Source organism: Phytophthora infestans, genomic scaffold (genome assembly GCF_000142945.1).
Source record: "Phytophthora infestans T30-4 supercont1.18 genomic scaffold, whole genome shotgun sequence".
NCBI lineage: Eukaryota > Oomycota > Peronosporomycetes > Peronosporales > Peronosporaceae > Phytophthora > Phytophthora infestans.
In genome coordinates, this window is record NW_003303741.1 from 1,851,558 (window position 1) to 1,872,725 (window position 21,168).

A 21,168-nucleotide genomic window follows, 5' to 3' on the forward strand; every position below is an offset into this window, starting at 1 on the left:
GTCTTTGAAGAGGTTATTGTTGATTAAAGTTTAAACTTTAAATTAACAATGACCTTTAATAAAAGAGTTTCCTGGCTAAATTCGAGTTTGACGTACTTCAAAAAATACTTGCGTGACGCTTTCTGCTCCCCCTTAAGAAACGTCTTTTCTCGCTTCTCGGCGTTAGTGTTTGCAAGGCGGTTGTAGTGAACTCGAGAGAAATGAGGGTAGCAATGTGTATTTGACATGCAGAAAGTAAAGGTATTACATGTATATAATTCGATAGAATGAGCATCTTATTTGAAATGGTACTTTGAAAATGCACAAGGGTACAGTACTTTATTCCGGACGGGTGCGAGAATCACGGCCGCAGACAACGCAAGGATTGGTCGTCGTCAGCTCACACTTCAAGAGGTCGTCGGCGAAGCTTATGGTTCGGTGAGGACTGGAAATTGGAAGTGAGCTCGCAACGAAGCAAAGCACGCTGCTACAGGCTTACAGAACGGAAGGAATCAGTGGGCGACTGTCTGCCTCTCAAAGCCTATATTGTTGTCCAATAGTAGTCACATATTAATATTTTGTCCAATGGTGAGCTACGAGTAATACGGGCATATTAGTATTAGTTTCGGCTACTTTTCAAACTAATACAGATAATATTAGAGTTAAATACTCATTCAGGAGGAGTTAGTATTTACTTTATTTCTTTAGTGTGAAGACCAGGTGAAGCTGTTGTTGTGAGCCACGAGGCGAATTCAGGAATGAGCGAGCTGTCGTCAGGTAGAGAGAGACTAGTGTAATCCACGTAGCCCAATTTGGGCCCCTGTGAGATAGACGGTTGGGCGTCGTTTATCGTATGTATTAAATACCTACAAACTATTCTACATGTATTAATAGCGATCGCTATTATACATGTAATATCAATCCCTAGCCCTATCGATTAAAATTCGCTGCGGGAACATACGATTAACGACGCCCAGCCGTCTATCTCTCTGGGGCTACGTGGATTATACTAGTCTCTCTCTACCTGACGACAACTCGCTCACTCCTGAATTCGCTTCGTGGTTCACAACAACAGCTTCACCTGGTCTTCACACTAAAGATGCGTGTCCTTTCGTGTCTCGCCCTCATCGCTATCGCAACTGTCGCGACCGCCGAAAATGCCGTGGTTGACGACCTCATGAACAGCGTCACCGATGCTGCAGGTACAGCGGTCAGCAACGCTGCGAACACGGTCACCGATGCCGCCACAAGTGCTGCCACCGATGCTGCCAACACTGCAGTTGATACGGTCGCTAGCGCAGCCGGTAACACGGTGGACTCGGCCGTCGATACCGTTGCTAACGCCACCGGAACAGCGGCAGACACGGTTTCCAGCGCCGCCAATGCCGCCGGCAGTCTGCTTGACGATGCGGCCAGTATTGCCAGTTCCCTCGCTGATGACGTGGCGAGCGCCGCCGGATCTGTCTCCGCCTCGGGATCCTCTGCGGCTCAATCAATGTGCCAGTCTTCAGGCCTCGTCATGGCCGCCCTTGCGGTCGCAGGGCTCGCCCTCAACTTCGCCTAAGCTTGCATTGCTTAAGCCTGAAGTACATGTAGATACACTACCCAAGCTGGTAAAGCGTGCGCTCCATTAAACAATCTATTGTTCAATTTAATCGAACCTTTACTACAACTACAGCACTATAGTACTACTACGTAGTACATGTACTACCGTAATACTACACGTAGTACTTAACATGTTCAAAGTAGGTACTGTAAGCGATTGGTGGTGTCCCTATAATATTGCTTTTTGTGCACCCTAGTTGGGAAAATTTGACTAATTATGAGCATTTCGTATCAGACGTTAATCAAGAAGATTTCCAACGACATAAAGTATTCTCCGCGTGGAGTCTGACCAGCTTAGAAGTCAGACTAATTACTGTAACCACTGTATAATTCCAATTCCAGACATTACAGCTCTCGAGACCGAATATTTTGGTAAAATGCTCTTTTAGTTTTTGCTTACTGTACCCTGGGCAAGTTCAAATACCGTTGTGCAATTTACTTTTAGATTCCCCCGTCTAACGCGCTTGCGATCACATTGTGCTCGCGCAAATGGCGCTTCCATGGAATTCTGCGGCTCTGTCATTGACATCTCAGACCTTCGACGGTTTTCTCAGTTCGGAACTGAAAGGTATCATTCCTTTCCCCGTTGGAGTCTTTTAATCCGCGAAGTATTTCTATGACTACAAAAAATCGTCCAAGCTCCGTGCACCAAACCTCTCCCATAAAATGATAGACCATGTGCGTGGACTCGGCACAAAGCAGTCTATTAAAAGGGTATATCCAGTTTCTGTGCTCAGTACGAGCTTCCTTCGGTCCAGGCACTGCCTTGAAGGCAGGCACTTCGTACAGTAGTATTAATAGTTACGCTCACAAACAAGCACGCCAGCCTCCAAATAGCGCTGCCGTCCCTATCCACGCCTCCGGTAGCTTCCGAAGCGCTCTATCTGCTGCTAGACAGCAGTACTGTGCTTTAAACATTTGATCGCTCTTGCGATGGTTCATGTTTTGGTGACATCGGCTGGTCTTGTACCAGTACCAAGAGACAAACTATAACCCCCACCTAAGCTTTTGACGATTTTAGAGTCTCTCAATATCACTCAAGCATTTTACAGTATACGCCCAACTCACACGGAAAACAAGAATCGGCGAAGCATTGGATTGGATTTCTTTACTGACGATACGTGTCTGAAAATAAATCATCGTCGAGTCTGTCTTGCAACTGGAAAGCATACGCAGCTTATCAGATGATAGCAGCTAGCACAATAAAGGCCAAGATGGTTGCCGAAGTCACCGTCGCAACGTTCGATTGTGCGGAAGAAACGTCGTCATTTATGGAGCCCGTGGCACTGGAAACAGTGTCGTACACGTCTTCGGCAGCGCTTCCGACGGTATCCGCAGCATCATCGACCCAGCTTGAGGTTGAATCGTAGACATCTTCAGCTGTGTCACCCACGGTGTCGGCCGCACCATCCACCCAACTGGCTGTGGTGTCGTAGGCATCTTCTACTGCATCCCCGACAGCATCAACTGCGTCGCCGATCACATCGGCTGCGGCCGAAGCGGGAGTTGCGACAGCTACAGCAATAAGTGCGATAAAAGTGATAGGACGAACCATATTCGTGAGGATTTTCGAGTGCTACTGGGTGCTCGTGTTGGTGCTTGAGAGGATAAGCAAAAATGACAGATAATTGACTAGAACAGCTAGACGTAGTCTGCGTTATTTGAGCAGTCGAAGTACTTGGTGGTTCTAACCGATCGTCCTGAGTTGTCCTCGGTAGCTATTCATGACCTACAATACTATCTTACCTACCAATGCACGCTTACTACAAAGATCGATCCATGGAATGAAAGGCAATTAGCACGTAAAATCTGGTGGAAAAGAATAATCACTTTTAATCGAGGGCGAGAGTTGAGGATAATCAATTGATCAAAAACGATGATGTCGCAAGCCCAAGTCAAATTTGTACGCTCTACATGTTTGTAAAATGTCTATTTCTTATTGCGTAAATCTGCTTTGACTTGGCCTGAGATCTACAATGTAATTCATTTCAATGCGATCTCAAATTAGCAAGGAAATTTGTATGCGAGTGACTCATTGAACAACCAAAACGTCAAATTTCCTGTATTTGAAACAAAGATTGAACTGGCGTGTCCGCAGGGCGCGGGGGGGGGGTACTTTCAAAAGCGTGCCCCTTTGATCGAAAAGAGGGAATCCCGAGAATTGAAAAAGGGGAGTGGCGAGTATGCTGATCTTTTGTATGTCCATCAAGATTGGGGCACCGTCTTTTACATCCGAAGGTAATCTGATAGGTCCCCACTACAGTACTGCACCCTGTTTTCGCGGGGGTGAACCATATAGGATTTGCAAATAAATCAGATTTAAAGATTTAAGCTTACAAACCATTGCTCATTTGGATTCAGAATCATCACATCGGGAAGTTTATCAAAGGTCGAAGGGCGCGAAAACGGTGTGCATTACTGTAGTAGATTTTCCTTTTTTTTCAAGAGGTACTTTTGATAACTTCAAAAGGATGTTTTGTACCTTTTTTGAATGCAGTACCCTGCTGATATATCGTACTTAAATGGATTCTAACTTAATCTAACTCTATCACAAATTTGCGCTATTGCGCATGAATTTTGGCGTAGGGCGCGCAATTAGCATTTGCAGTCAAAGAAACGCGCATGGAAAATTAATTAAAGTATCCGTAACGCACTTATTTACAAGATAGATCGGAAACCATTCTTTTTTTAGGGCTACCATAGCGGTGCCAAGCAATATTAACACAAGCGGTGCAACCAGACCGAAAAACAGTCAAATGATATTTTTCATTACGTCAGGTATTAACAGTGATGCGTTTCGCATGCATACCCCCTCCCCTTGTACTTGAAGTACTACAGTATATTAGTCCTATTCCGGTACTGGTATAAACTAATTCCCTGAAATTTTCGATGATGAATACCTTTTAAAGAGGAAAAAAATTGATTGGGCCTCTGAAAGGGGTCTCTCGGCGCCAGTCATTTAATCTGCTCGCTCCACGCAAAGCTCGCACTTCACACAACAGAGCCCGCAACGAGCAGCACATCTAGTCATGGGGAGGTGGATGAAGATACAGCTGAAGCGTGGGCTTATCCAAAAGGCAGCTGATTTCCCCAACATGACGCAAGAAGAGCTGGGTACACGGGCAAATGCAGAGTACAAGCTAAAGCGAGTACCACCACAAACTACAGTCTCCGACATCCTGCCAAACGCAACCAAGATCATGAGCGAAGGCTACGGCGATGATGTGGTGAAGTGCTTTTTCAGAAGTAAGAGAATGGGCCTGACGCGGGGTCACTATCCCGAATCAGTGACAATTTCAAGTGATTAGAGAGGATTTGGGTTGGCTGGCACGAATGCAAGTTGCCTGTGGTGGATTAGCCATGGCGAGCAGCACCCCGTATGGAATGACGATGGATCTGATATGAGCGACGTACGAGAAGGCAAGATCCACCAAGACTTACCTCGGATCCACCCTTACCTGGATTCACTAAGATGGATATGGGATATACTATACAAGAGTGGATCGAGTGTGGATCCTATGAGGGAAGGATGGTCGGTGCCCTCTGAAGGTGGATCTAGTAGCCACGGCTAATGAAGAGTCAAGATCCACCGCGAGGTACCCCGGATCCCATACTTCCGAGTTCGGATCCAAGGAGGGAGGATCCCGCCTGGAGGGACCTGGATCCAGGGTATAGGGATGATGGATACAGTGGATCTCGAACTTTCGTGGGACAATGGAGATCACAGACGGTTGCGAGATGATGTTGGATGATGGGAGAGCTCAGATCGACGACGAGTGCAAACTTACAGTGAAGTGGATCCAAGCGACCTGGATCCGGATGAGTGTACCCATAATAGGGTGACCATGATGATTACGTCATGGATCCGGTGGATCTGAAGATAATACAGCTGGGATGATGGGTCAAGGGAAGAAGGGACATGCAGCCGAGCCTGGTAAGGGATTTAGCAGATGAAAGACATAGAAGGCAGAAACCCAGGCAGGTATAGGCTTAAATATCAATACAGTCCTCAATTTGCACAGTAACACGCAAGTGCCTTCCTGCCCTCAAGAACCGGAACTACATTGGCCGTACGAGCTCCGAGAAGGTTGGGAATTGCGAATCTAGTGTTGGTAGTGATAACTGGATAATACATTGGCCAGATCCTACAACCTAGTGAGCTTTTCCTTTACTTGTGCAGATCCGACAGGTTAACCGAATTTACTACTTGGTCGGTTACACCCTAGAGGTTCTCAACTTTCAAGATCCCGTCACAGGAGGCGGCAAGTACGACGCAAAGGAACTACAAAGGCAAGGGAACACACCCGCAAGGCAACCCTACGGCCAGATCCACGATCTAGGCCCCGGATCCATAAGCTCGAATATTCGCTTAGGATTCGGAACCATCCACGGACGCAGAGTGAAGATTTTCCACTGCTGCTCCACCCCATCTCCACGTCTCGCCAAGACGCTCAAGCTTCACCACTTGAACTCTTCGGAAGTTACCGAGAGAGCAAGATCCCGCCCTACCGACGGGTACACAAGGTGAGGAAAGTTCAGCAGAACACGGATCATCGGGGGACCCCCTCCGTTAGTCGGTGTCTGGGTGCAGTTGGTAAGCTGGATCCGGCAATCTCGCAGATTTTGCTGATCCCGCTACACCACAATGACAAGAGGCGTAAGCCACGATACGTGACGTCGCCTGCGCTGGAGAAATTGCTACAGGACTGGATTATGAAGGCTGTAGTTATAGGTGTGTGTCTTTCTCGCGAATTGTTTAAGATGAAAGCTCGAGATATTCAGAAAGATTTGTGTAATATGTGGGACCTGACCTTTTCGGATGGGTGGCTAACCGCTTTTGAGCGAAGGCACCGACTGAAGAGTCGAAGGCTGCCTGGTGAAGCTCGATCTGCAGATCCTGTAGCGGTTGCCCTAGGCCGCCAGCGACTTCAAGCGATTGCTGACCTGTAGGAACCTAAGGATATCTACAACATGGATGAGACGGGGCTTTGTTACGCCACGGCTCCGGCCCGCTCAATTTGTACTAAGGGAGCCCGCGACACCAAAAAAAAGAAGACAAGAATCACCCTCGCTTTAACTAAAAACACGGACGGGACTGACAAGCTGCCGGAGCTCTATCTGGGGCACGCCAAGAATCCTCACTGTTTTAAGAAACGCACGGCGGAGGAGCTCGGCTTTAGCTACCGCCCTAATAAGAAGGCGTGGATGACAGGCGTCATCTTCAGGGAGTGGTTACTCAATTTAGCCAGGGATATGCGAGGGTGTGGGCGTCATATCCTCCTGCTTCTCGACAATGCCTCTTCACACAAACTAGGGGATTTTGTGTGCACCAATATTCGAGTGGAGTTTCTTCCCCCCAATACTACTGCGTTCCTACAACCTATGGACGCTGGCATCATCGCATCCTTTAAAATGGCGTACAGAAGGAAGCAGCTTCGGTGGGTATACGACAAGATTAAGAACGGTGTTGAGGCTGATAGTACGGTGTGCGCCGTGGACCAGTTGGAGGCAATGCAATGGAGCAATGGAATCTGGAATGAATTGAAAGGTAAGCGTATAATTGAGGGCTGCTTCCGCCACACGGGCATTATCTTTAATACCGTAGATGAAAGAAGCAAATATACCGATTTCACAAGCAACAGATCAGATGTAGATGTGGAGGATATTATTCTCCTTGCTTCTCAGTTAAATTTGTAGTGTTACCTTTATAAAATATATCAAATCCTAGGATATGGTCGGACCACGATACTGGAAGTAAGAGCATTTACTGTACCTTATTTTAGTACCTCTGTTACCAACCTCGTAAGTCACGACGTTTTGCTTGAGAGCTTCAGCCAGGAAATAGTCCACGCATACTTTAATCTTACTTCTGAGCTAATAAAATCGGAAGAGGCTAAATTGGAGCATACCCAGAAAGGAGGGGGGGGAGAATAGCTAACATATATGAGGGGCGAGGTGAATCGTAATGGTAGAAGCTCGCTCGAAGATTCGCCTACGGTATATTCAGATGTGAAGTGATGCCAAGAATTCGATCCAGCTTGTGGACGAACCAATCGGCAGAGGTCAGCACCGTGCACTTTGGTTATCTCTGGCATTACTTTGCCCGGTAAAACGACCAACTACAGTAGCTTGAAAAAATGGCGTACTCTGAATCGCACGACTCTCCGAATAACTCAGCGAGCGGATGATCCTCTGATCAACGTTGGCGACGACAGCAGCAGCGCATACGTATGCCCTAACAACGACAGCAATACATAGCTGACTTCTGTATGAATTGTTCTATGACTGGTAGGCTGCCAGGCACAAAATGTGCTACGCTGACACAGTGTTCTGACAGTGATGTGCCGAAACACAATGTATGATATCTAAATGACCAATCAAAATTATGTCTAACTCGAGTGCGGGCACTACCGCCGTACCGCTTTGTTTTCATGTATAGAGCGTAGGCGCTCCGATGTACACCTTTTCAACTTCAAAATGGCAAATGTAACACAACATCTCGACTAAGTACGACCACAGGTACTACTTTTCTTGCGCGGTTGGCGTCAACTTGGTCTTGCCTTTAAAAAATCCAGCTAGCTACATGTACAACATGATTTTCAGGTGCCAATTACTGCGTGTGTGGCTGAGCAGCAACCCATAAGAGTCGCGATTCCATGTTTACTGTAAAGCAGAACTTCTTTTCTGAACGCGATCAAGTCATGCTTCAATACCATTGGGGCACTCTATTTATTACTGGAGTCACCACATGTACTGTACCCTTCCAGCTCTTGATTATCTCCACTGCAGCGACTTGCTTGTCTAAGTAAACTTGAACGTCTCTCTCATGGATAGGCCTTTTAGCTTATTTAAGTCGCTTGGGTACATGATGGACACGTTTCAGGTCGGTGATGCAGTGTCCTAAGCCACCCCAGCTGAGACGGCTCGATACCGTTTTCGCGATCACACAGATCGATCACTACTCAATTTACTTTCGACCACTGCCGTCTCAACTGACACATCGACCATCATGGCTCGCTTCACTTCGTACCTGACTTTTACAACTCTCGCTGCCGTTGCTGTCACTAATCCAGCGACTGCCGACATCATCCAAGACGCTACCAATGCTACCGAAGACGCCGCGAACGCTATTGCCAGCGCTGCTCAAGATGCGGCCAACGCTGCCGGGAGTTGGATCGACAATGCTGCCAGCAACGTTGAGGAGTTCTACCACGACGCTGCAAGTGCTGCAGAAGACGCCTACCAGGCGGCTGCCAACGCGGCCAAGGAGGCGTGCAGCACGTACAACTCTGAGCACAGTGCTTCCTTGGATTGCACTGAGTCCACGGCAAGCGCAGCTGCAGATGCGGCCGCTAGCGCGGCGGAGGAAGTCTGTGCGGGCTACAATAGCGCAACGGATAGTTCGCTTGACTGCGCACAGACCGCTGCCAGCGCCGCACTGGAAGCCTGCTACAGCTACAATAACGCCACTGATGGCTCGTACGATTGCTCCGCCATCACCACTCCCTCAACTCAGACCACAACTAACAGCTCGACGAGTGGCACGACGGACATTACGGCCGCGCCCTCGACAAGCGCTGCCAGCAATTCTGGAAACACGGCCAGCGGATCGGAGGACGGCGTCTCTACCACGTCCTCAGCCCCGACGCACGCTACGCCCGGATTCTCTGCTACATGAACTGGTGACGCTGTGCCGCGTGGCTCGCAGCGGCGTGAACAACGTTCAAATTCCTTTTATTTAGTCGCTTTTAATAAGCCTAAGCTTTCGAAAACATTAGTGGTTGTCAATTGTGCAGCAGCAAGAAGTTTTTTTTTCTTGCAGCAAGTCAGATTTTTTTTCGAGACCACTGATTGGTCAGAATCGTTTTGGACAATCTGCAACAAAAGTTGTGCTTTTAGGCTTGCAGCAGCAAGTCATTTTTTTTTCGCGCGCTTTCGACGTGTTGAAGACCCAGCACACAGATGAGTGGGACGTCGCGTGCACGACCTTCTGGAAGGAAACGCACTTGTAGCAAGAAGCAAGCCGCTCAGGAAAGTTCTCGTACGAAACGAAAGAATACGAGCACACCGTCTACAACCTCCAGTTGCGATTACATTGACGGAGACACTACAGCTGAGGCTACGCTTTTGGCCTCCACTTTGAACGGAACTAACAGCAATGAGTATCACGACGCGCCTGCAACGATCCATTACGATCAAACCGTTGCTGCACACCCGCTGTTACCATTTGAGTTTTCACGCGCGGATCAGACGCCGCAGATTGGCATTCAGGAGCTGATGTGTAGGCGACTATCGACAGGTAAGAAGGCCCAACTGGACAGAATTCGTGAAATCCTCAGCAGTGATAGCGATAACGACGATGGTGATGCACAACCGGTATTGAGGAGCACTGGCGCCGAATTCTGCAGCTCGTCTACAACAGAAACAACCACTATTTCACCAATTTCAACGGAGCCAGCAACTACACCAGAGTCATCAACGTGTGAAGAGCGTACAAGCGTCCCTATGACTGCATTACCAGGTGCTTGTCGATGGAAAGACTGCAAAAAAGTGGCCAAACCGGAAGGAGGAGCTTCATTTCGCATTTGTAGCAGATCGGGATGCGAACGAGTCGTGCATTCGGCTTGTCTAGCTGCTATGTTGGTTTTGTTTGGAGGTGATACATCGTTTAACCAAGCGGCATGTGGTAAACGATGTTACAATGCTCTCGTGAAGCTCGCTGTGAGCATGACACCATCCGTTTCGACAGGCAAGAAGCGCGTGATGTGGCATAACGATGGCCCAGCAGAAGATGTTAGTTCTCTAACTGTACTGATTGACTGGATGACGGACGGAGACAATTATGAGCGCTATCGAGGTGGTGACGCTCAATCCGGAGAGAATAAAACTGCTCTGGCGCAGAAAATTTCGCGCTTAATTTCTCAAAAGGGAATCAAGACTGTTCGAACTGCGAAAGATATAACGAACAAGATTGCTAGTCTTGAATCCAGCTATCGGTCCGTGGTAGATTTCTTGCATGGCTCTGGCCAAGGGATAACGGATGAGACCTCATTACGTGACAAAATTCTGCAGATATGCCCAGAGTACTACGAACTTCACGACACGATGAATAGTCGCGTTGGTACACGAGCTCAGCTATTGAATACGGACCCGGGGTATTGGAAAGATGACACTGAGAGTGACGGGAACAGTTCCAGCAGCGAAAGTGATCGAGCTTCAAATGAACATGCTGACAAGGCAATCCGACTGAAACCAAATCGCCCCCAGTCTGTTCCAATATCAATAGCTGTGCCTCAAACAAAGAAGTATCAAAAAGATGATTTACCATCACAACCCGCTTTATTACGTCTGAAGGAAGCGCAGCTGGTTCATCAGAGAGACTTTCAGCATGCAGAGCTTGGTGTACGCGAACAAGAACTTCATCTTCGAGAAAAAGAGTTTTCGGCTAGAGAAAAACAACTGGAAAGTGAAAAACTACTGGCGATCGCCCGGGTTGGTGAAGCAAATGCACAAGCAAGCAAACTCATGGAAGAAGCCGAGCATTGGCGTCAGCAACGGCGCGTCACGCTCCTCCGAGAACGCAAGAAGCTACTGGACGAAGGCGTCTCAAAAGACGAAATTGATTTCCTGCTGCCTCTCGTCTCGGACCTCGAGCATGTACGCTAGAAGTTGGTTTCTGCGTTTGTCACCATTCTCACCTTCCGGGATGGGCTCGTTCAACTCGTCGTCGTCGTCGAGCCTACCCGTTATCTGCCTTTCAAGTTCATTTTGCCACTGGTGTGGAATGGGCTCAGCAATAAGTAAGTTGTGAAGAATGCTTGCACAAGTCACGTGGCGAATTAACCGTCGTATGTGTTTGCGCTTTTTGCCCAGTTTTACTCGAATTTCACGCAAGTATGGGAATCGCATCTTTAACAGTCCAATGCAGTGCTCGCTTTTTATTCGAGCCTTCGCAAGCTGCTTGTTGAAGTACGTATGACGAGGATTCATCTGTGCCTTAGGTGGATTTTTGAATGCAGGGATCATTACGGATGATGCTTGGAATGCAGAATCCCCCAGCACATATTCATTGTGTTTGAAGTGGTCCGCACGCTTAAGGATCAAGGGGCTGTTCATCCAAGCACGGTTGTCGTGGGTGGACCCGGGCCATCCAACAACGAGACTTCGAACTCTTCCAACATCATCGCATGTCACCAAGCCGTGGACTGAATACGAGGCTTTTCTGCTAAAATAATCTTCTCCTTGATGTTGCGGCTTTGCTGCAAGCGGGAATAGCGTCCCATCCGTTATTCCAACGCAGTTTACAAAACCGTATTTCTGCTGCATCCGTAGCGATATCATAACCCGCTCCTCTTCGTTTGGCCATGCCATAGTGACGGGTTCAAGCTTTAAGACGACATTCGTAGCCCGGAAAAAGTAGTTGTGGACAGACCCACTCGCGATTCCAAGGAAGAGGCCCAATTTGACGGCTGTGTTGTCATTTCCGTATGTCCCGAGAAACTTAAGTAGCGTTAGCATGTGAAGCTCCGGTCCACCACGAAAAGGCTTGCTCCCCTTCGAACAGAACGCAGAATCATGCTTCACTAGTGCCACTAGGCGAAAGAAAACGTCTCGGTCAAGTCGAAAATGGTCGTGAAACTCCGTGGCGTTCATGTAATCGTGGTCATAGAGCAACTTACGCCATCGATCACTACGCCGACGATACTTGTTGGGCCGATCAACGTAACGCGATGACAGCAAGAGATCATACTCCGACTGCCAATGCGCATCTAGCTCGTCTGCTGAAGAGTCAGGGTCACTCAGGAGTTCTCGGCTAACTGCTGCAACTCCCCGCCTCTCTAGGATTCGGTACAGCTCACGTATCTTCTTCCCACGGGCCGACAAGCGAGGCATTTCTCTCTAACTTGTCGATGTTAAGAAAGGAAACACGGCAAAAATTTAAAACTTGCTGCAACTTCAATTTGGGGTGGTCAATTGGGTCGACTCTGATTGGCTGTTGATGTTGCTGCTCAAGTGCATGAAAAAAAAAAATCTTCTTGCTGCTGCACAATTGACAACCACTATTATTGCCGTCTCCATTTCGACCATAATTGTGAATCTCCGGTCAAATTTGCCGATGCTGGCCTAAGTTACGGATGGTACCCTTCCGCTCCATTTACGTCCGATATCGTACCTAATGTAAGGCTTAGTGAACTCAAGTGTTGAGCCGATTGGGTCGGTTTTTGGTTCAACATACATGTAGCTCGGCCCATGAAAACTTCGACTAGAGCCCACAATTCCGTGGTAGAGCACATGTATTTCTGCTTCATACGAACCCTTCGGTAGTCATAGCGTCGGGAACTTGTCCGTGTTTTATCACTCAGGTATTGTCCAGGTATACCGGCAGGTATTGTCCAGGTAGAGTTTTTACGGTTTAAATTACTCTCATTTTCTTCTTTTGATTCCTAGCCACCAGTTAGGGAGACCCGTGGCAGCCCCCCCCCCCACGCACCTCGCTCTCTTGCGTGCGGCGCGTACGCGCTCAGAGAGAGCACACGCCAGAGAAATCATGGAGACATCTCGCCCTAGTCCAACCGAAGTAGCAGAGGACAGCAATGCTCAAGAGCGAGTGGAGGAGGCAACAGAAGACGTCGCAGATGAAGGAGGAGATGGTGAGGAAGGGCAAAGAGGTGTGGACACGTCGAGTGAAGCAAAGAAGACTACGGGCGATGAAGAGGACGATTCGGTGAAAGATGAAGAGGATGCAGAGGAGGAGAAGGTCGCTTCGGGCGAAGGGGAAGAGGGTGAAGTGGAAGAAGATGAAGTGGAGACGGAACCAACGAGAAAGCGTCGTCAAGGAAAGAAAAGAACCGTCTCCGATGTCGAAGAAGAAGAGCTGGTTCAGGTCCCTGTATTTAAGGCGCATCATGATTCGTGGGCCTCGCTGGAGCAGTCTCTCAAGGAGTACATGGAGGCGACGCGCCAAAAAATCGTGGTGAAAGAGGTGATCAATGTAGCCCGCAGGAACGCTGATCTTCGGCGCCAAGTGAGGTACCAAGGGCTTCCTGACTCAGAGTTGCCTCTCGTCCCTGCAGAGATGGAACCTTATCAGCGCAAGTTTATCTGTACGCATGGGTGGTCCGAACGTGACAGATCAACGGGAAAGCGGACGTCACACAAGCTGAGTACTACCGATTGTCCGTTTCAGATGCTGGCTTAAGCTACCAAGCGTAGTGACGGTCAGTGGGGCGTTGTGATGAAGCGTGAAGTGTACGCCCATAATCATCGTGTCTCCGAAGACATTTACAGGTCTTATCCAGGTATTCGCCAGGTTCCGGCGGACTCACCTTTGATGCCAGGTATTGAGCTGCTGGTTAAATCCGAAGCCGGGACAACAAGCGTGTACAACTACATTCGAGAGAACTCAAAGCACCGAGTCTCCATGGATGATGTGCACAATCTACTTCGCCGGCTGCGTAAGCAAGGTAAATGTTTGGTTTGATTACATGTCTTGTCTTCTTGTTCCCCTCTAACTTGATGCATTCGCAGGTGTGGAGTTGTCTGATAACGATGCCGTGGCTGAGATGATTATGGACTTCAACAGAGTCATCGGCAAATGTTTCTTCGGTGCACGAAAGTGCACGTGGAGATACCGGTGTGCTTTCCTTCACTAGTGGGCATATGCGTGCGATGTTGGACAACTTCCCCGAGGTGATTCAAATGGACTGTACGCACAAAACCAATCAGTAAGTTGCATGGTAGTAATTGGACAGGTTTTCCCCAGGTATGACCAGGTTTTGACCAGACTTTGTGTATGGTTAGGTACAACTACCAGCTTTTTACGATGGTTGGTATGGACCAGTTTGGCCAAGGCCAGCCTGTCCAGTATTCGTTAATCGAAACGAACGGTGACTGGCATATGGCCAAGTGCTTGGATCATTTCAAGCGTGCGAACGAACACTGGCGGTTCGTCCGTATTGTGATCGTCGACAAGGACATGCGCGAAGTCGAGGTGGTTCGCAAGAAGCTTCCCGAAGCTCGGGTGCTGTATTGCCACTTTCACGTGATCAAGTGGTTGCATGAGACTATCAGAAAATCTAAGTCATACGGTGCTTACGACGAGGATGTTTAGCGCAGATGAAACACGCCATCACCAACATGACTTACTCCAGGACAGAGGAAGACTACCATATGCACCGTGAAGAGTTTAAGAGCCTCGCTTGCCGAGATGATCGCACCGATCTGTGGGAGTACTTTGACAAAAACTAGAACGACTGCTGCGAGATGTGGGTGATGGCGTATCGCGTTGATCTGCCTCACTTCGGAAATCACACCAACAACCGCGTGGAGAGCCTATTTGGTAAGCTCAAACGGCATCTCAAAGGCCACTTTACAATGAGAGCTAGTTTGAAGGTGCTTTTGGACTACCAGCGACGCAAAGAGGAAGACTATCGGTCCAAGGTCGAGATGCCTGGCACCTTACGGGACGTATCCTACTCAGAAGAAATGAATGTAGCGCTGGGAAAGACAACACGTTGGGTGGCATCAGCGATCAAGGCTCAATACGATGTTGCTACGGATGCTGCTGTTGCTAACAACTACACGTTTACCGACAATGGCACTACTGTCACTGTCAGCGGTGGTCAACGTGAGTATCTTATCGAGAAAGAGGGTTACTTGTGCGACTGTGAGTTTGCTCAGACCATGAAGCTTCCCTGCAGACACGCCATGATGTACCGAAAGCGCTGTGGCAACCCATTCATTATCCCGTTCTCGACAATTGCGCCAAGGTATGTCGACTTTGCGTCCAGGTATTGGCCATGTTTTCATCATGTATTAGCCAGGTATGTGTTTTGCAGGTGGTTTGGTCAAAGCAGGCTCTCGCAACAGGAGTTGACAGAGGTGGCGGCACCGTTTGTGGCTAAGATATACAAAGCCCATTCACAAGCTGCTGGTGGAAGGTTGGGTGAAGCGGAGAAATACAGACGTGCACAGCAGGCACTTAGTCGCATCAGTGGTGAGCTTGTGAGGTTCGAAGACGATGCCTTCGCTAGTGCGATGTCGCAGTTGGATCAATGGTGGTACAATCTGAGGAATGGACAACCCACGGCAGAGCATTCTGCCCCCAATCGAGACGGTGACAATAGACATGATGATGACAACTCGGATGGAGGAGCAGGTGAAAGTGGAGCAGGGGTGGATTCTGAACAACAGCAAGATACTGAGGCTAGCGATGCGAATGCGGCTACCAAGGATGATTCCGACGACGTACCGCCGATTCAGTGGCTGGTCCTGCGACTCAAGCAGCAGAGATGTCTACGACCGCAGCCCAACCACCAAAAATCAAGCTGAATGGTAAGGTCAGAAGGGCCGGGCGACCTCATATGAATAGTACGGCGATGAAAGTGAAGGCGGCGTTAGCACTAAAAGAGTACAATAACGGGATGAAACTACGCGCTCTTTTAAGAGACAACGACGTCTGCGATGTGGTGTCTACTCTATGGATGATCATACCTGGAGTTCGCGAAGTTGGGTCTTTCCTTACTACCTTTCCAGTCAACAAGAATGGTGAGGGAAGGTGACGGAGATTACGTGCCAGATCGAGTGCGATTCCGGCTAGTCGAATCGCTTGTTGATGATGCGTTGGATAAGCTGAGGGGCGGATTGGCGCTAGATGAAGAAGTTGAGTTGGACAGTGACGGTGAACGAATGGGCAGCATTGAGAATTACGTGGTGTCAATTGAAAAAGTTGGTCAGTTCACCAGAGAGCAACTGGAAGCTATGAAATCCTTGTGGGGGCTACAAGATACTTGTCGCAATGCTGTTCTTTGTTGTACCTGGTTGAATAGCACTGTTAAACCCGCGGTCAGTGACCCCGCTTCAGCGGGTATTATAATGGGAAAGATACTGGAGTGTTGGCCGTATACACCGCTGGTTGGGTTCGGATTCGACCTGACGTACAACAATCTCTTTTGCTTTCGAGATGTCGCTTGGCTAAACGATAACGCCATGCGTGCTTTTGCGGTTTGTCTCGCACGGTACAAGAATAATTGTACAGTCGTCATTCCGCCCCCAAAAAAGCCAAAGATGCCAGGAATGGAACCCAACCAAAGGCCACCAAAAGTCGTATCTCTACAAGCACGCTCGACAAAGTTGGTGAAAGTGTTGCCTCGCACCAATTCGTGATTCTTCCTATCAATTTTTGGTGGCACGCATTGGGGATGCCTCGTGGTTGACCGAGACACCAATGTTATCAAGATGTACGACAGCATGGGCGGTAAGAGAAACAAGAAACGGTTGCAGAAGATGGCTAAAAAAATCCGTACTGGGCCTCTACGTGACGATTCCTACGAAGCTTTGGAAGTAACCGAGCCGGTGCAAACGGACAGTGACAGTTGCGGTGTGTTTGTGTGCCGGTTTTTCTGGACTTGAGTGAGCATCGAATCCCCCAGCGATGTGTCCCCAGCTGGTATTACGAAGCTGAGGTGAGAGATGCTGCACGCAGTCATGAAGTTGAGGCCGCGCTAGTTATTCGTGCATATCCGTCAGTGCAACATGCATGCAAACACTAACGATTTTAATACGTGGTCAATTCTTGGGCAAAACCTGGACAATGACTATATGGTGCAGAAGTCGATAATGGTACATTCGTGGTACGCCACCATGAGCGTGAACGCCGACACACCGCAGCGGCCATCACTCTAGAATTTTTCTAAGTAGCGCACACATGATTTACCCAGGTTTTAAAACCTGTAAAATACCTGGGTAAACGGTGAAGAAAACGATTGGTTGCGGTGAGTTCCGACGTCGACTGCCCACGATCATTTCCACTTTAGCCTAAGTCGTGCACACATGAGTATCCCAGGTCTTATACCTGGAAAATACCTGATTTGGTCATTTAAGTTCCCGAATGTAAATTACCAAATCTGATTCCGTTCTCTATAAGGAAACCTGGGCGAAACCTGGCCCCCTAGCATGGAGACTCAGATTTCTGAGTATTTTTTCAATCTGGGAAATCTGGACGCTAAGGTCGTCCTTGAAATTAACCGAGTTTGATGATCAATAACAGGGGATCAAACTGGTCCCCTGTTTTCCTCCATGATGATCTTGAATGACGACTTGATATTATACGCTAGAGGTTTTAACAAATCTTATGCACACTGTGGCTTGTCTTGAATTAGCAACAGGACGAGAAATTGCTTGTGTATTATTTTTCTTCGCAAAATCGCCGCGTAAATGCAGCATAACATGGACGAATACGCGTACCGTACTTAGTATTAAAATAAAAAGTGATTTCAGGAAGCACCCAGTGTTCGCAAACGTCGGATCTCTCTCGTACGAAGTAGACTCCATGCAATGTATAATAGCTTATGAAGCGGCAAAGCAAGGATCGATTCCTTGCCTGGAACCGGATGGCGGCCAAAAACCGGGGAAGGCAAAGCTCAACGATACTTGACGGGTACCGTATTCATCCCAAATATTTGCTAATTGTAACACTTGTTATATCGAAGGAAATAAGATCTGAAGTCGGCCGAGTTTCAAGAACACAAACGATTGGCTTTTGGTTTCTTAAGAAATGATCGAGGAAATCGCTGGTCAATCGATTGTCACAGGGTTTTCTACCTTTTCTGCTCGATCTGACTACCAGTGGCACATCCGTTGCCAACAGCATGGAAAGCCATGAGTTTCAGAAGGACAGAGCACGTTCAACAGAGGAGCCAAAGCCAAAGCTGCTTCGCCACGCCCATTCCGAGTCCACCGCCCTCAGCCTCACCGCAACACTTGTCACTGAGAAACCGCCGCCATGGTTCGCCTGCTCTCCGTCGCTTCGCTGCTCGTGGTCGCTCTTGTGAGCTTCTCGTGTGTTCAGGGTATCCCGGACCCCAATATGGTCGCAGCCAAAGCCACCATCGTCGCCATGGACACTTCCAGCCAAGCGCTCGACAAGGTCACGGAAGCTGCCAAACGCAACACTAATGACAAGAGTCTACTTCAGAAGAAGGCCTAAACTGGCCAGGGCCCTCCTAGATGGACCAACTCCCCCCCCCCCCTCCAACCAAGGAAGCAACTACGTGGCAGACCTTGGTATGTGACTCGTTTTGTGTTTAAGTAGATTTAAAAGCGACCGGCCAATGCATGTCTTGCAACAAGTTGTGGTGTGTGTTTGTGTATGTGCGTCTTGCTGCACCGAGGTCAAGTGTTCTTTCTCAATTAGTTTGTCTGTTGATTTTTGTTTTATTGCTTGGGTGTAAAGAAGTCCTGCATGGTCATCTGGTGCATCGTTTTGGACCTTTTCTTCGAGTTTTCGTCAGCTTCACGTCGAGGAGTGGCCGAAGGTTCCTGTTTCGAGCTCAGCGTCACTGGCGATGTTTGCGCCTGTTGGTTCGCCTCGCTCTCGGTCTCCTGTGGCCTGTTCAGCGGCAACTGAAGCGAGGCCAACGCTTGTTCCAGCGAGCGCGAGGCTCGAGTCAACACGTTTTGCACCCCTCGCGTGGCGCAACCTGCACTCAGCTCACTCAAGAGAAACCCCGCCAGCCATTGCGTCATCCCGCCACTCTGACGATCCCAGTCACGCGCCTTCGGACTGGCAACAAGCGCCAGCAACGGCTTCACCTTCGCTTGCAGATCCAGATCGCGGTCGAACAGCACGTAGACCAGTTCTCGTTGACGGAGAGAGGCTGCCAGCCACTGGATCAGAAACTTGAGTTCTCTGTCGCCCTGGAAGACCCCGCAGCCCCAATTGCCAGTGGCAACAGGCCAACAACGCTGGTCATCCTGTGCGTCCGGGTAGGCAAAGCCCGCGTACGCCTTGACTAGGTCGCGCCAGACGTGAGCACGCGAGTACTGTCGTTCCACCCGCGCCGATCCATAGTCTGTTGCGTCAATTCCAGTGATAACGCATTGCCGTCGTACGGTGCCGTCGGGTAAAGTTACTGAAGGTGTCGCGTCCGTGAAGTTCCCCCCGTAGACAAACGAACCGCCGTATCCTTGGTACGCACAGTAGCGCTCCGTCCCATGGATCACGAACGCTTCGTGAGGTTCCAGTTTGGCGAACACGAGACACGAGACAAGCAACTCGGGAGACAGCAGGAAGCGAATTTCCTCTTGGACGCACCCAGAGTTGAGCACGCCTCCGCCGGCGAATTTGTTGGCAAAATCAACCTGCAGATGACTGTCCAGATCTTCGATCAACGTGTCCGAGACGCATCGAGCAGCGTGTAAGTGAGGGGGACATATCTGCGCGGTAGCACCAGTATTACTCTCACTAGTCGACAATATCGTGAGCAGTTCTTGAGTTGTTCGCTCAGCACTGAGTCGACCTTGGGCAAGTGGGACGTGGACGCCAACACGAGTAAAGTCGATCACCTCGGTCGATAACGCTGGACGCTCGGAGATGGCACGTGGCACCACACACAAAAAGTATTGCAAGAGACAGCGGATCTTCTGCGCCTTCAGCACAACCACTCGGCCCATATTCCCAGGAGCTGAGAACATGCGAACTGCTGTGAAGTAGGGGAACTGGATGACGTCGTCTTCACTGTCGCGGCGTGCCGCTTTCTTGCTCTGCGGACTGCCATCGAGTTGGACGCATTGGACGATGTCTTGGTCAGGAGAAATGCCGAAGAAGCAGCTACACACGAGTGTCAGCACCTCCAGCTTCGTAAACCGATGCGTCTGCGTCTCCACTCGAGTCCTGTTAGCAGTACGTGGAGCTTTGCCTTCCACCTGTTTGTCTGTCTCCAGAGGCGTCAATAGTGGCGGCGGAGTAGCAAACATTTGCGGCATTTCCAGCACCAGTCGCACCATCTCCGGCAGGACGTCCTTGAAGAACGCGACCCGTTCCTCTCGCGTCAGCAACTACAAAATAAACAGTAGAGAAATGCAACAACAACAATAACTCCATCTATTAGCACAAAAACCAACTTTCCCACTTGCCGGATGCCATCACGAACCTCGTTCATCGCGTACTCCAAGCAGTTAAAACTACGCCGCGGGTCTGACAGCGTCACCCTGGCACAGTAGCAATATTCACAGCACTAAACAGATCACTTTCTGCAGGTTTCTGACACTCTTCAATGTCTCTAGGGCCCGTACAGTTGCAATCTGGCGGAGAGGTCCGGGACGTCCAGCATAGGCTGCGCCAACATGGCCGTGATGTAAGGCCAGAGCGGCACCTCGCCTCGGAAGAGGAAGCTGGGCGAGCAGGGCAGTCGCATTCTGTGTCCTGCAGGACTGGGATCCTGCATGTTGACGTCTCCATCCGCATCTACTTCGCTCTGGCCTGCAGCTTCCTGATACTGCGCAGGATACTGCAGCCACAGGTCTCTGGGTCTCGCGGGTGGCTCAAAGAACGGATGACTGTCATACCGCAGCCAGCGTCCGACCCGAAGCGTCTCGTGCAGCCAGAAACGCGTCACGAGACGCAGTGGCACATTGGAGAGCGAAGCAACAGGCTCACAGTCCGCCCAGTAGCTAGTGATCACGTAGACGAAATTAGGTTTTACCGTGTCTGCCGCGGCATACAGCGTGCCATTGTTGCTTTGCACCAGAACTGACAGCTCATGGCGTTCGGCTGGCGGCAGGCAGTGGAAGGCAAAGGCAGCG

The 21,168-nt window shown here is 49.3% G+C and overlaps 9 protein-coding genes across 9 annotated transcripts; 6 read left to right on the forward strand and 3 right to left on the reverse strand.

Annotated features, from left to right (window-relative positions):
* Window positions 1–564: 564 nt before the first annotated feature.
* Window positions 565–1,543, forward strand: PITG_10544 (putative GPI-anchored acidic protein; the record flags this gene model as incomplete). Its single annotated transcript, XM_002902275.1, has 2 exons — window positions 565–567; window positions 1,055–1,543. 2 exons carry the CDS (start codon window positions 565–567, stop codon window positions 1,541–1,543), a joined length of 492 nt encoding a protein of 163 aa, XP_002902321.1.
* A 5,423-nt stretch (window positions 1,544–6,966) lies between these two features.
* PITG_10545 (uncharacterized protein) lies at window positions 6,967–7,597 on the forward strand (the record flags this gene model as incomplete). Its single annotated transcript, XM_002902276.1, has 2 exons — window positions 6,967–7,132; window positions 7,557–7,597. 2 exons carry the CDS (start codon window positions 6,967–6,969, stop codon window positions 7,595–7,597), a joined length of 207 nt encoding a protein of 68 aa, XP_002902322.1.
* A 996-nt stretch (window positions 7,598–8,593) lies between these two features.
* On the forward strand, window positions 8,594–9,262 carry PITG_10546 (uncharacterized protein; the record flags this gene model as incomplete). The annotated part of the gene is made up of 1 exon (XM_002902277.1): window positions 8,594–9,262. The coding sequence occupies one exon, from the start codon at window positions 8,594–8,596 to the stop codon at window positions 9,260–9,262; it is 669 nt and encodes a 222-aa protein (XP_002902323.1).
* Window positions 9,263–9,546: 284 nt separating this feature from the next.
* Window positions 9,547–10,070, forward strand: PITG_10547 (uncharacterized protein; the record flags this gene model as incomplete). The annotated part of the gene is made up of 3 exons (XM_002902278.1): window positions 9,547–9,625; window positions 9,884–9,960; window positions 9,993–10,070. The coding sequence occupies 3 exons, from the start codon at window positions 9,547–9,549 to the stop codon at window positions 10,068–10,070; spliced, it is 234 nt and encodes a 77-aa protein (XP_002902324.1).
* Window positions 10,071–10,221: 151 nt separating this feature from the next.
* On the forward strand, window positions 10,222–11,250 carry PITG_10548 (uncharacterized protein; the record flags this gene model as incomplete). The annotated part of the gene is made up of 3 exons (XM_002902279.1): window positions 10,222–10,293; window positions 10,339–10,789; window positions 10,871–11,250. The coding sequence occupies 3 exons, from the start codon at window positions 10,222–10,224 to the stop codon at window positions 11,248–11,250; spliced, it is 903 nt and encodes a 300-aa protein (XP_002902325.1).
* A 28-nt stretch (window positions 11,251–11,278) lies between these two features.
* PITG_10549 (uncharacterized protein) lies at window positions 11,279–12,477 on the reverse strand (the record flags this gene model as incomplete). The annotated part of the gene is made up of 2 exons (XM_002902280.1): window positions 11,279–11,304; window positions 11,409–12,477. 2 exons carry the CDS (start codon window positions 12,475–12,477, stop codon window positions 11,279–11,281), a joined length of 1,095 nt encoding a protein of 364 aa, XP_002902326.1.
* A 4,356-nt stretch (window positions 12,478–16,833) lies between these two features.
* On the forward strand, window positions 16,834–18,715 carry PITG_10552 (uncharacterized protein; the record flags this gene model as incomplete). The annotated part of the gene is made up of 4 exons (XM_002902281.1): window positions 16,834–16,963; window positions 17,510–17,558; window positions 17,863–17,921; window positions 18,233–18,715. 4 exons carry the CDS (start codon window positions 16,834–16,836, stop codon window positions 18,538–18,540), a joined length of 546 nt encoding a protein of 181 aa, XP_002902327.1.
* A 48-nt stretch (window positions 18,716–18,763) lies between these two features.
* Window positions 18,764–20,422, reverse strand: PITG_10553 (Poly(ADP-ribose) glycohydrolase, putative; the record flags this gene model as incomplete). The annotated part of the gene is made up of 1 exon (XM_002902282.1): window positions 18,764–20,422. The coding sequence occupies one exon, from the start codon at window positions 20,368–20,370 to the stop codon at window positions 18,799–18,801; it is 1,572 nt and encodes a 523-aa protein (XP_002902328.1).
* A 223-nt stretch (window positions 20,423–20,645) lies between these two features.
* PITG_10554 (uncharacterized protein) lies at window positions 20,646–21,097 on the reverse strand (the record flags this gene model as incomplete). Its single annotated transcript, XM_002902283.1, has 2 exons — window positions 20,646–21,036; window positions 21,069–21,097. The coding sequence occupies 2 exons, from the start codon at window positions 21,095–21,097 to the stop codon at window positions 20,646–20,648; spliced, it is 420 nt and encodes a 139-aa protein (XP_002902329.1).
* Window positions 21,098–21,168: the final 71 nt, after the last annotated feature.